General features: G+C 40.3%; 1 protein-coding gene across 1 annotated transcript in view; it reads right to left on the reverse strand.

Moving 5' to 3' along the window:
- Positions 1-7,942: 7,942 nt before the first annotated feature.
- The window catches only part of LOC115527426 (cytochrome P450 2C41-like), a 31,786-nt gene continuing 27,345 nt past the window's right edge, over positions 7,943-12,383 (reverse strand). The window contains exons 8-9 of the mRNA XM_030335026.1: positions 10,604-10,745; positions 7,943-8,315 (exon numbers count right to left, since the gene is read on the reverse strand). Coding sequence (XP_030190886.1) covers positions 8,134-8,315; positions 10,604-10,745 — 324 coding nt within the window. The 3' untranslated portion in view covers positions 7,943-8,133. The remainder of the gene's footprint in view (positions 8,316-10,603; positions 10,746-12,383) is intronic.

Consider the following 12,383-nt stretch of genomic DNA (forward strand, 5'->3'; position numbering starts at 1 on the left):
TAACACTGTAATCAGAATGCAAAACATGAAGCCCAGCTGTACCTTGAAAGTAATATAAGCAGGCTGGGTCCAGAGACCCAGAGGGGGTCCTGCAAGACTAGCCAAGAAGGCCCTTGGCTTCACATAGATTGGAAATCAAACGTGAGGCAACAGGAGGTGGAAGCAGAGTTTACTGAAAACATAGAGCAGATACAGACTGAGTGTCCGGGAGACTCAGGAAGGAAAGGAGGGAGTCTCATCTTTGCTTGGTGTCTGGGATTTTCACTGACAACTGTGGTGTGGTACACACATCCCCAGGCATCCAGGAACCGGGCAGAACAAGGATAGGGTCCAGGTGTCCTTCATAAGTCACTTGTTCCCTGAAGCCCAGGGTCTTGGCGTCAAGGTGTTTGGAGTCAGTGGTCTTGGAGAACATTTATGATGAGCCTGCCTGGTCACTCCTTAGATGCTACCTATTGTGCTGGAAGACTCCAAAGAAATCATTAACCCCTGTAAGGAGGACATACGTTAAGGCATGTGTAAGGTGGGGGTGCAGGTCCCAGTAAGAAAAGAAGCAGGAAAAGCAAGGAAAAAGAATGGGTTTTTTTCATGGAGTCCCTTCACCCTCTCTGTCTCAAAAGGACAAGTATAAACATATGATCAGACAAGATCAGAATAGGAGAAAAGGCTTACTTTCAGATACTTGAAACATCTTCCCTTTTTGAAATGGCCTTAAACATCTTGCTCAATTGCAGGGGGGAGGGTGTGTCGGGGACTGGGGCCTTCTGGTAAGATCTGGGTTTATGGCTTATACAGTTTGGACAACCACCAGTAGCTGAGTAACCACATCGTATCAAGACACAGAACAATCCCATCCCCCTGGAAAATTCCTTCCCACCTCTTGCTGGCAATCCCCATCCTCAGAAGCAACCACTGTTCTAGCAATTAGTTTTTTACCTCTTTTAAGAACTTCATAGACGTAGACATTCTTCAATGATGAAATTGGCTCTTTGCAAACACAAATCTTCGAGGTTTAAAATTATCATTAATAAAATTATCTTTTTAAACGATTGAAGGAAGCCTTCCACTTTTGGAAGTCTACCTAGTTACTATGAGATTAGTCTCATACTTCAACCATCAAATGCTATTATATTTATACAACACAAAAATAAGATATGGGTAGCCTACATCTAATAATCTTAGGGAAAATAATCACTGGGAAGTTTGGGTGTGATTTGCTTCTGTTTCTTTTTAAAGAAACTTTTCAAATAAGATCAGTTTAAATAAGCCTTGTTAAAAAACAAAATTCAACCAAGTAAATTTGAAGATCTGATTCCTGAATCAGGCAGCATCCCATCTAGCAAATAGAGGGGGCTCTAAGAAGACATACAAAAGAGAAGGCATTTATAAGAGGGTAGGGCAAGAGAGTTATTAGCAAAAGGATTGTTTCAAGACGTGGCTGCTTCCTAGAGAGAAAAGCAAGTTGTCTTTTCATACAGATTGACTCATCTTTCTTTGGGGGAGTGGAGAGGACCCAGGTGGCAGATTCATTGGCGCTGAATGACAAATTCTGGACTAACACTATGTTTCTGGCAAAGGTTGAAGTTGCACTTAGATTATGTATTAAGCCCCAGTTTGGGACTTCAGCCTAAATGACATCATTTTAGGCCTGTGGATTTTTTTTTTAACTTACTGAAATTTGGGCATTTTTTTCCTTATAGAAAAAAAAAAAGATATATGAGTACTTCTCGCAGGAGTTGAGGGAATTTCTGATATCCTAAAACCCTCTTTGAAGGTCTTCTTACTCTTTGATCTATGTGTTTAATCAGTAAATATTTACTGAACAATTAACACCAGGGCCTGGGCTAGGAATTAAGGGAAATACATGGGGCAGGGGGAGAGGAGTGCTTAAGTATCATATTTCCTTGTCTAGATGCCATGTCCTAACCCCAGGACAGGTGATTATATACTTTACAGGGTAAAGAGGAATGGTGTAAATACAGTTAAGTTCAGGATTTTAAAATAAGGAGGTTATCCTAAATTAGCCAGGTGGACCAAATGCAATGGCACAGTCCTTAGGAGAGAGAGGGAGCCAGGAAGATTAAGGTAAGCAGGGGAAGATAAGCAAGAGGATGGAGTGATGGGAGGAAGGAGTCATGAGCCAAGGAATTCTGGCAGCATCTCAAAGCTGCAAAGGCCAGGGAATGGGTTCTCTCCTAGAGCCTCAGAAGGAAGGAGCCTTGCCAGCACCTTAATTTTAGCCCAAAGAAACAGATATTGGACTTTTAACTCCAGAATTATAAGATAGTAAATCTGTATTGTTTTGAGCCATTAACTTGGTGGTAATTTGTTATACTAGCAGTAGGAAACAAATACAAATACTATCTTCCTCTTAAGTTTATGAGAAGGATTAATTAATACGAAACATGAGAAGTGGCAAAAACATTGTAAGGAGGTTCAGAATATGAAGGATGGGGAAAGTGGCAATGGAGAAGAGATTACAAGTTTCAGTAAGAATCTCAGGGTAGGTGTCATGGCACCTAATAACATTAGAACAAGGCACTTTGTGTTGGCACACACATGTTTGCTAATACTACCATTAAAATCTTTTCATTTCCCAGCCTCTGCTCCTTCCTCACTCATGCTTTCTGTCTCAAAATAAATAAATAAATAATAAAAAAATTTAAAAGCAGGGGGAGGGGGGAGCACCTGGGTGGCACAGTCAGTTAAATCAAGTTAAACTTGATTTTCATTCAGATCATGACCTTACTGTTCATGGGATCAAGCCCTGCATCAGGCTCTGTGCTAACAGCTTGGAGCCTGCTTGGGATTCTCTCTCTCTCTCTCTCTCTCTCTCTCTCTGCTCCTTCCTCACTCACACTCTCTTTCTCAAAATAAATAGATAAATAACTTAAATTCTTTTACCAATCAAGGTTTAAAGAAATATAATACGGCTTTAGTTTGTACATTTTTAAAACCTTTTCATTTGTTTAGTAACCATTTCATCACTTATTCTGTAATCTGTCCATTCAAATCATCTGCTCGAATTTTTATCACTTAGAACTTTCCCTGGCATACCATATAGTAGAAAACCAGCAAGTTGTAGAATATTATGTGTACTATGAGTCTAGCTGTAAAAAAAAAACAAAACATTTTTTAATTAATTTTATTTTTTAAATTTACATCCAAATTAGTTAGCATATAGTGCAACAATGATTTCAGGAGTAGATTCCTTAATGCCCCTTACCCATTTAGCCCATCCCCCCTCCCACAACCCCTCCAGTAACCCTCTGTTTGTTTTCCATATTTAAGAGTCTCTTATGTTTTGTCCCCCTCCCTGTTTTTATATTATTTTTGTTTCCCTTCCCTGTTTCATATCTTAAAGTCCTCATATGAGTGAAGCCATATGATACTTGTCTTTTCTCTGACTGACTGATTTTGCTTAGCATAATACCCTCTAGTTACATCCACGTAGTTGCAAATGGCAAGATTTCATTCTTTTTGATTGCCGGGTAATACTCCACTGTATATATATACTACATTTCTTTATCCATTCATCCATTGATGGACATTTGGGCTCTTTCCATACTTTGGGTACTGTTGATAGTGCTGCTATAAACATTGGGGTGCATGTGTCCCTTCGGAACAACATACATGTATCCCTTGGATAAATACCTAGTAGTAGCAATTGCTGGGTAATAGGGTAGTTCTATTTTTAATTTTTTGAGGAACCTCCATACTGTTTTCCAGAGTGGCTGCACGAGCTTGCATTCCCACCAACAATACAAAAGAGATCCTCTTTCTCCGCATCCTCGCCAACATCTGTTGTTGCCTGAGTTGTTAATGTTAGCCATTCTGACACGTGTGAGGTGGTATCTCATTGTGGTTTTGATTTGTATTTCCCTGATGATGAGCGAGTGATGTTGAGCATTTTTTCATGTGTCGGTTGGCCATCTGGATGTCTTCTTTGGAGAAGTGTCTATTCATGTCTTTTGCCCATTTCTTCACTGGATTATTTGTTTTTTGGGTGTTGAGTTTGATAAGTTCTTTGTAGATTTTGGATACTAACCCTTTATCTGATATGTCGTTTGCAAATATCTTCTCCCATTCCATAGGGTTGCCTTTTAGTTTTGCTGATTGTTTCCTTGGCTGTGCAGAGGCTTTTTATTTTGATGAGCTCCCAGTAGTTCATTTTTCCTTTTGTTTTCCTTGCCTCTGGAGATGTGTTGAGTAAGAAGTTGCTGCGGCCAAGATCAAAGAGGTTTTTGCCTGCTTTCTCCTCGAGGATTTTGATGGCTTCCTGTCTTACGTTTAGGTCTTTCATCCATTTTGAGTTTATTTTTGTGTATGGGGAAGAAAGTGGTCCAGGTTCATTCTTCTGCATATCTCTGTCCAGTTTTCCCAGCACCACTTGCTGCAGAGACTTCCTTTATTCCATTGGATATTCTTTCCTGCTTTGTCAAAGATTAGTTGGCCATACGTTTCTGGGTCCATTTCTGGGTTCTCTATTCTATTCCATTGATCTGAGTGTCTGTTCTTGTGCCAGTACCATACTGTCTTGATGATTACAGCTTTGTAATACAGCTTGAAGTCCGGGATTGTGATGCCTCCAGCTTTGGTCTTCTTTTTCAAGATTGCTTTGGCTATTCGGGGTCTTTTCTAGTTCCACACAAATTTTAGGATTATTTGTTCTAGCTCTGTGAGGAATGTTGGTGTTATTTTGATACAGATTGCATTGAATATGTAGATTGCTTTGGGTAGTATCGACATTTTAATAATATTTTCTTCCTATCCAGGAGCATGGAATCTTTTCCATTTTTTTGTGTCTTCTTCAATTTCTTTCATAAGCTTTCTATAGTTTCCAGTGTGTAGAGTTTTCACCTCTTTGGTTAGATTTATTCCTAAGTATTTTATGAGTTTTGGTGCAATTGTAAATGGGATCGATTCCTTGATTTCTCTTTCTGTTGTTTCATTGTTGGTGTATAGGAATGCAACTGATTTCTGTGCATCAATTTTATATCCTGTAACTTTGCTGAATTCATGAGTCAGTTCTAGCAGTTTTTTGGTGGAATCTTTTGGGTTTTCCATGTAGAGTATCATGTCATTTACAAAGAGTGAAAGTTTGACCACCTCCTGGCCGATTTGGATGCCTTTTCTTTGTGTTGTCTGATTGCTGAGGCTAAGACTTCCAATACTATGTTGAATAACAGTGGCGAGAGTGGACATCCCTGTCTTGTTCCTGACCTTAGGGGGGAAGCTGTCAGTTTTTCCCCATTGAGGATGATATTAGTGTTGGGTCTTTCATATATGGCTTTTATGATCTTGAGGTATGATCCTTCTATTCCTTGTACAACAACATTTTTAACCTCATATGTATATGTGTATATATAATATATACTATGTGTGAATATATACTTTGGACATATGTATATGTACACTATCTCCATATGATATTTTAAAAATGCATGCTGACGGAAACCATCAAAACACTAGAGGAGAAAGCAGGAAAAGACCTCTCTGACCTCAGCCGCAGCAATTTCTTACTTGACACATCCCCAAAGGTAAGGGAATTAAAAGCAAAAATGAACTATTGGGACCTCATGAAGATAAAAAGCTTCTGCACAGCAAAGGAAACCATCAACAAAACTAAAAGGCAACCAACGGAATGGGAAAAGATATTTGCAAATGACATATCGAACAAAGGGCTAGTATCCAAAATCTATAAAGAGCTCACCAAACTCCACACTCAAAAAACGAATAATCCAGTGAAGAAATGGGCAGAAAACATGAATAGACACTTCTCTAAAGAAGACATCCAGATGGCCAACAGGCACATGAAAAGATGCTCAACATCGCTCCTTATCAGGGAAATACAAATCAAAACCACACTCAGATATCACCTCACGCCAGTCAGAGTGGCCAAAATGAACAAATCAGGAGACTATAGATGCTGGCGAGGATGTGGAGAAACGGGAGCCCTCTTGCACTGTTGGTGGGAATGCAAACTGGTGCAGCCACTCTGGAAAACAGTGTGAAGGTGCCTCAAAAAATTAAAAATAGACCTATCCTATGACCCAGCAGTAGCACTGCTAGGAATTTACCCAAGGGATACAGGAGTACTGATGCATAGGGGCACTTGTACCCCAGTGTTTATAGCAGCACTCTCAACAATAGCCAAATTGTGGAAAAAGCCTAAATGTCCATCAACTGATGAATGGGATAAGAAATTGTGGTTTATATACACAATGGAGTACTACGTGGCAATGAGAAAGAATGAAATATGGCCCTTTGTAGCAACGTGGATGGAACTGGAGAGTGTTATACTAAGTGAAATAAGCCATACAGAGAAAGACAGATACCATATGTTTTCACTCTTATGTGGATCCTGAGAAACTTAACAGAAACCCATCGGGGAAGGGAAGGAAAAAAAAAAGAAAACAAAGAGGTTAGAGTGGGAGAGAGAGCCAAAGCATAACAGACTCTTAAAAACTGAGAACAAACTGAGGGTTGATGGGGGGGTGGGAGGGAGGGTAGGGTAGGTGATGGGCATTGAAGAGGGCATCCTTTGGGATGAGCACTGGGTGTTGTATGGAAACTAATTTGACAATAAATTTCATATAATAAAAAATAAATAAATAAAATAAAATAAAAAAATAAATTAAAAAAAATGCATGCCGAAATATAAAAGGTTTCCTCTAGGAGATGAGCAGGCAAAAGGTTAAATAGATTTCATTTCCTACATTTAAAGCCATAAGAAAACAAAAGATGAAAATTATTGGACTTGTATATGATGTTCCGTTGTCTATGTTTTAGATAAAGCCTTTATTTTTTTTCTTTCAAATGTTTATTTAGAGAGAGAGAGGGCCCACGTGAGTGGGGGAGGGGCATAGAGAGAGTGAGAGAGAGAATCCCAAGCAGGCTCTGCACTGTCAGCGCAGAGCCCGATGCGAGACTCAATCCCACAAACCATGAGATCATGACCTGAGCTGAGACTGAGTCAGATACTCAACTGACTGAGCCACAGAGGAGGCCCAATAAAGTGTTCAGATAAAGATTTTAGGATCATGGCATCACACTGCCATCACCCTTATGTTAGGTATAAAACAATGTGGTGGAGAGCAGAAAAAGATTATCTAGAGACGCCTTCCAGGGATTTTGTTTGAGGTTGGTGAGAAAAAAAATGACACATAGAAAAATTGATTAGGGGCACCTGGGTGGCTCAGTCAGTTAAGTGTCTGACTTCAGCTCAGGTCACGATCCTACAGTTGGTGAGTTCGAGCCCCACATCAGGCTCTGTGCTGACAGCTCAGAGCCTGGAGCCTGTGACTCCCTCTCTCTCTCTGCCCCTTCCCTCATCATACTGTCTCTCTCTGTCTCTCAAAAAGTGAATAAATGTTAAAAAATTTAAAAAAAAGAAAAGAAAAATTGACTAGCAATATGAAAGCATATGTTAATAGTTGACTCTAAGTTTGAAACACAAAGTAGTAAGAGCATGTCAAATCTTTGGTGTTCATAGTGGCACCAAAGCAGAGGAATGAATTTTAATGGTAATTATTCCTTCCTCCCTATTGCTGATCTTCCATTACCCGGCTCCTGGACACAACTCTGCTCACTTTCAAATCCAAGCCTCAAGTAACCCTAGGTGACATGTAGCCCAAAGAGCTTTTCTGCACTCTCCCCCTTTGCTCCTCTCTGTACTTATCAGTATGAGGACCAGTGTGGCCTCTTTGAACTTTATTTTTTTCCAATTGTTACCTGTATCATGCAAGGAAAAGTCTAAGAACTGGGTCAGCAAATAATAGTGCTTTCTATTTAGAACATGGAGAGGATAGATGGCTATGTGTTAGCCATTTTGCTTTGTTTCACAGTGATAACATAGTAATAGCCCAATATTTGATAATTATTAGTATACATGGTGGCAAATATAAGAGTTATTGAGTATAAAGAACAGCACGGCACGGCATTTGTGAAATGAAATTCTGGAAACTCTCCTTTAATTGAGGTTGGATGTTCAGTGGGTGTGGAGGCAATGGGGAAATATGAGGCAAGAGGTCAGAGAAAGCATCCCCAGTCGTGAGAAGAAGGCGGGTGACACCCAAGAGGAGGAGGAGTTATAGACAACAGCACAGTAGTGGCTAGATGGCCTGCCCTTCCTCACAAAGGAACAAAGCAAATCTTGTAGGGGGGTGGGATATGTCCAAACCCACTGGCAACTGGGGTGGTGTCAAGGTCCTTTATGTCGACCACAGGTTTCAGGGTAAAATTTTGTAAAATGGAGGTCAGGAATAAAAACAGCTCCATACAGGCCAGGCTTTCTCCCACACAAATCCGTTTTCCTGAAAATAACAAACACAAGGGATTTTTTCCTTGAATATTATGTTTTGAACTGTCACAAGAAGTATGTCACAAGGAGTATTTGCTGAATGGCTGAACCAATGGAGAGCCGGCAGGAAGGGTCGAGGGACAGATGGATAGAAGGATGGGAACACCTGCTATTCACATAGTGTCTTAATGGGAACCCTTCATTCAACAAATATCTATTGAGCATTAGGTCTACATCAAACACTTCATTATGTATTCCCATATTATAACTGCACTTTTCACATTTCCAGTTTCCATAAATCTTTGTAGAAACACACCCACTTGTCCAAGTGCATTGGAGGGAGGAGGACTGAGAGAAGGGAACTCATAAACCTGTGTCTCCCTTTCTACCTCTGGCACAAAATTTAGACAAAGTTTTTTCTCCTTCATGTGATTTCAGAGGCACATGTCTAAATGCGTCCTCTCTTGGAACGCCTGGGGAAGCTCAGTTGGTTAAGCGAACGACTCTTGATTTCAGCTCAGGTCACAATCTCAGAGTTTGTGGGATCAAGCTCTGCATAGGATCTGACCTGACAGCATGGAGACTGCTTGGGATTCTCTCTCTCTGCCCCTTCCTAATTCACACACATGTGTGCTCTCTCTGTCAAGATAAACATTTTTAAAAAATAAAAATAAAAAAATGTGTCACTTTCTCACTTTAAAATATTAATTTTTTTAAATGTTTATTTATTTTTGAGACAGAGGTAGACAGAGCGCGAGTAGGGGAGGGGCAGAGAGAGAGGGAGACACAGAATCTGAAACAAGCTCCAGGTTCTGAGCTGTCAGCACAGAGCCCGATGAGGGGCTCGAACCCATGAACCGTGAGATCACGACCTGAGCCGAAGTCGGACGCTTAACCGACTGAGCCACCCAGGTGCCCCTCACTTTAAATTATTAAATGCCTCCCTGATCTGTCCTATGAGATGATGTCAAATGGGTTGAACTGGCCCTCCACATTCTGTTCCCAGTCTGATGAGCCATAACCCTCCTTCCATCCTTCATATCTCTACTCTTGGTTCTAGCCATACCAACTCTTCATCGATCTCCAATATACTGTGAAGTTTCGAGCTGTATCTCCTGCTGTTCCCTTTGGTTAAGGCGCACTTCTCTTATACTTCTTCCAGGACCTATGTCTCATGTCATTTCCTCTTTATAATCTTTGTGATCCCCTTGGGAAGTATAGTCTTGCTCTCTCTGGGTTTCCTCAGAATCTTATTCGTTCTTCAGTTAAAGCATGGATCATCACCTTGAATCTCGATTCTCTGTTTATTTCTTTTTCTACCATGCTAAAATGTGTGTTTCCTTGTAGGGAAAGCTCAGTCTTTGACATCTTGGTATGTATGGCGTAAGACCCAAAGTAGGTATCAAAAGCTGTCAGATAAATAAAGGTGACTCTGTGGCCAGAGATTCAGAACACACACTGTAGATGTGGACACCCAAGATCCGAAATCTCTGATCTTGAGCAGAGGAATATCAGGTGCTTTGGAACCACTGCAGGGTATTCTGCCACTTGTTCAAGGTTTCCTTAATGCCACAGCTAGTTAGCACGTTCCGACTGCCCTGATCTATTGAAATGCCCTGCTCCTAAAGTCCACTCTCTAAAAGTGCCCTTCCTTCTCTTCTTTCCCTTGTTGCCTGTCCCCTGAGAGGCAGCACAAATTGCCTTTCTGCTATCAGAACGTTGCTTATTCCACTTTATGCCTCATAAAGTGATCAGGAAGCAGGCGGCTTCCTCCTCTGGTCTCCTGAGCAGCCTGTGCTTTCCTCTTCCACAACACCAGTCTCACTGGATTACAACGACCTATTTACTAATCTGTTTCCCTAATTAGGATGTGAGCCCTTTTGGTGCCCATTCTGTGCTTGTGGATACTTGTAACCCTGGAGCCCACTCTGGGGAGTGGGGGATATCACATAGAAAATACTTAACTCAAAGTTGAGGAGTTATATTCCTTTTTCATGGCAGTGAGTAAAGTCTAAATGAGTTTCACCTGCTAAGAGGAGCTCTTGGTAGCTGTGTGATCTATCTAGAGGCAGAATTCAATGAACCTATATTCACTTTGGAAGAACTGGGTCACCAAGCCAAAATTCTAATAATGGGACTGTATAGTGAGTGGGGGAAAGTGCATGGGCATTGGGAGTTATGCTTCCGGTCATGGACAAAGAACAATTCTATTCGTCCCAGACTAGGCACCATGTAAGTTTCTACGGATCACCCAAAAATATCTTGCCCCCTTCAGTACCTATGGAAATTAATTTTTATTACCTGCTGAGAAAACCATGAAGTAGTCACTCTTCTTAAAGTTGCCACTATCATCCAGGAAATGGGCAGGGTCAAATGTCTCTGGGTTGGGAAATTCTTTGTCATCATGTAGCACAGAAGTCAGTGATATTAGTACACTTGTGCCCTGGAATGAACAGATGAAGACAAACTTTATTATAAAGAAGTCGTGGAGCTGGAAGAAATTTTGCATATCACTTAGTTCACACTTTTGATCTATACGTGAGGAATCCCAGGTCCAAAAAGGGCAATGGCATTTCTAGTCAGACACACCAAGTAATAAACAGGGATGAGATTAAGACCAGTGCTAGTAAGGTTGCTAAAGTAGCCTCCCAATAGGATTTGAAATGCTGAGTGCTTAGTTACTTGGGTACCAGACCTCTGAATCCCCTCTACTGGTCACTATCTTTGGACGATGGTGTAGCTCCCACCCTCTGCTCTATTTCGTCACTTTGGTTTTCAAACATCTCACGTGGACTATGGTTTAAAATGGAAGCTTCTGGCATCCAAATTGGCAAGGAAGAAGTCAAACTTTCACTCTTTGAAGATGACACGATACTCTATATGGAAAACCCAAAAGACTCTACCAAAAAACTGCTAGAACTGATACATAAATTCAGCAAAGTTGTAGGATATAAAATCAATGTACAGAAATCTGTGGCATTTCTATATACCAATAATGAAGCAACAGAAGAGAAATCAAGGAACTGATCCCATTTACAATTGGATCAAAAACCATAAGATACCTAGGAATAAACCTAATCAAAGAGCTAAAATATCTGTATGCTGAAAACTGTAAGATGCTTATGAAACTGAAGAAGACACAAAGAAATGGAAAAACATCCCATGCTCATGGATTGGAAAAATACATATTATGAAAATGTCTATACTGCCCAAGGCATTCTACATGTTCAGTGTAATCTCTATCTAAATAACACCATCATTTTTTCACAGAGCTAGAACAAACAATTCTAAAATTTGTATAAAACCAGAAAAGACCCCAAATAGCCAAAGCAATATTGAAAAAGAAAACCAAAGCTGGAGGCATCCCAATTCTGGACTTCAAGCTATGTTACAAAGATGTAATTATCAAGACGGTATGGTACAGACAGAAAAACAGACACATAGATCAATGGAACAGAATAGAAAGCCCAGAAATGGACCCACAAATGTATATGGCCAACTTATTTTCAACAAAGCAGGAAAGAATATCCAATGGAAAAAAAGACAGTCTCTTCAACAAATGGTGCTGGGAAAAGTGGAGGGCGACATGCAAAAGAGTGAACCTGGACCACTTTCTTATAACATACACAAAAATAAATTCCAAAGATGAAAAACCTAGATGTAAGACAAGAAATCATCAAAATCCTAGAGAAGAAAACAGGCAGCAACCTCTCTAACCTCAGTCACAGCAACTTCCTACTAGACACGTCTCTGGAGGCAAGGGAAACAAAAGCAAAAATGAACTACTGGAACCTCATCAAGATAAAAGGCTTCTGCACAGTGAAGGAAATAATCAATAAAACTAAAAGGCAACTGATGGAATGGGAGAAGATATTTGCAAATTACGTTTCAGATAAAGGGTTAGTATTCAAAATCTGTAAGAAACAGGCAGAAGACATGAATAGATACTTTTCCAAAGAAGACATCCAGATGGCTAACAGACACATGAAAAGATGTTCAACATCACTCATCATCAGGGAAATACAAATCAAAACCACACTGAGATACCAACTCACACCTGTCAGAGTGGCTAAAATGAACA

Source organism: Lynx canadensis, chromosome D2, assembly GCF_007474595.2.
Source record: "Lynx canadensis isolate LIC74 chromosome D2, mLynCan4.pri.v2, whole genome shotgun sequence".
NCBI lineage: Eukaryota > Metazoa > Chordata > Mammalia > Carnivora > Felidae > Lynx > Lynx canadensis.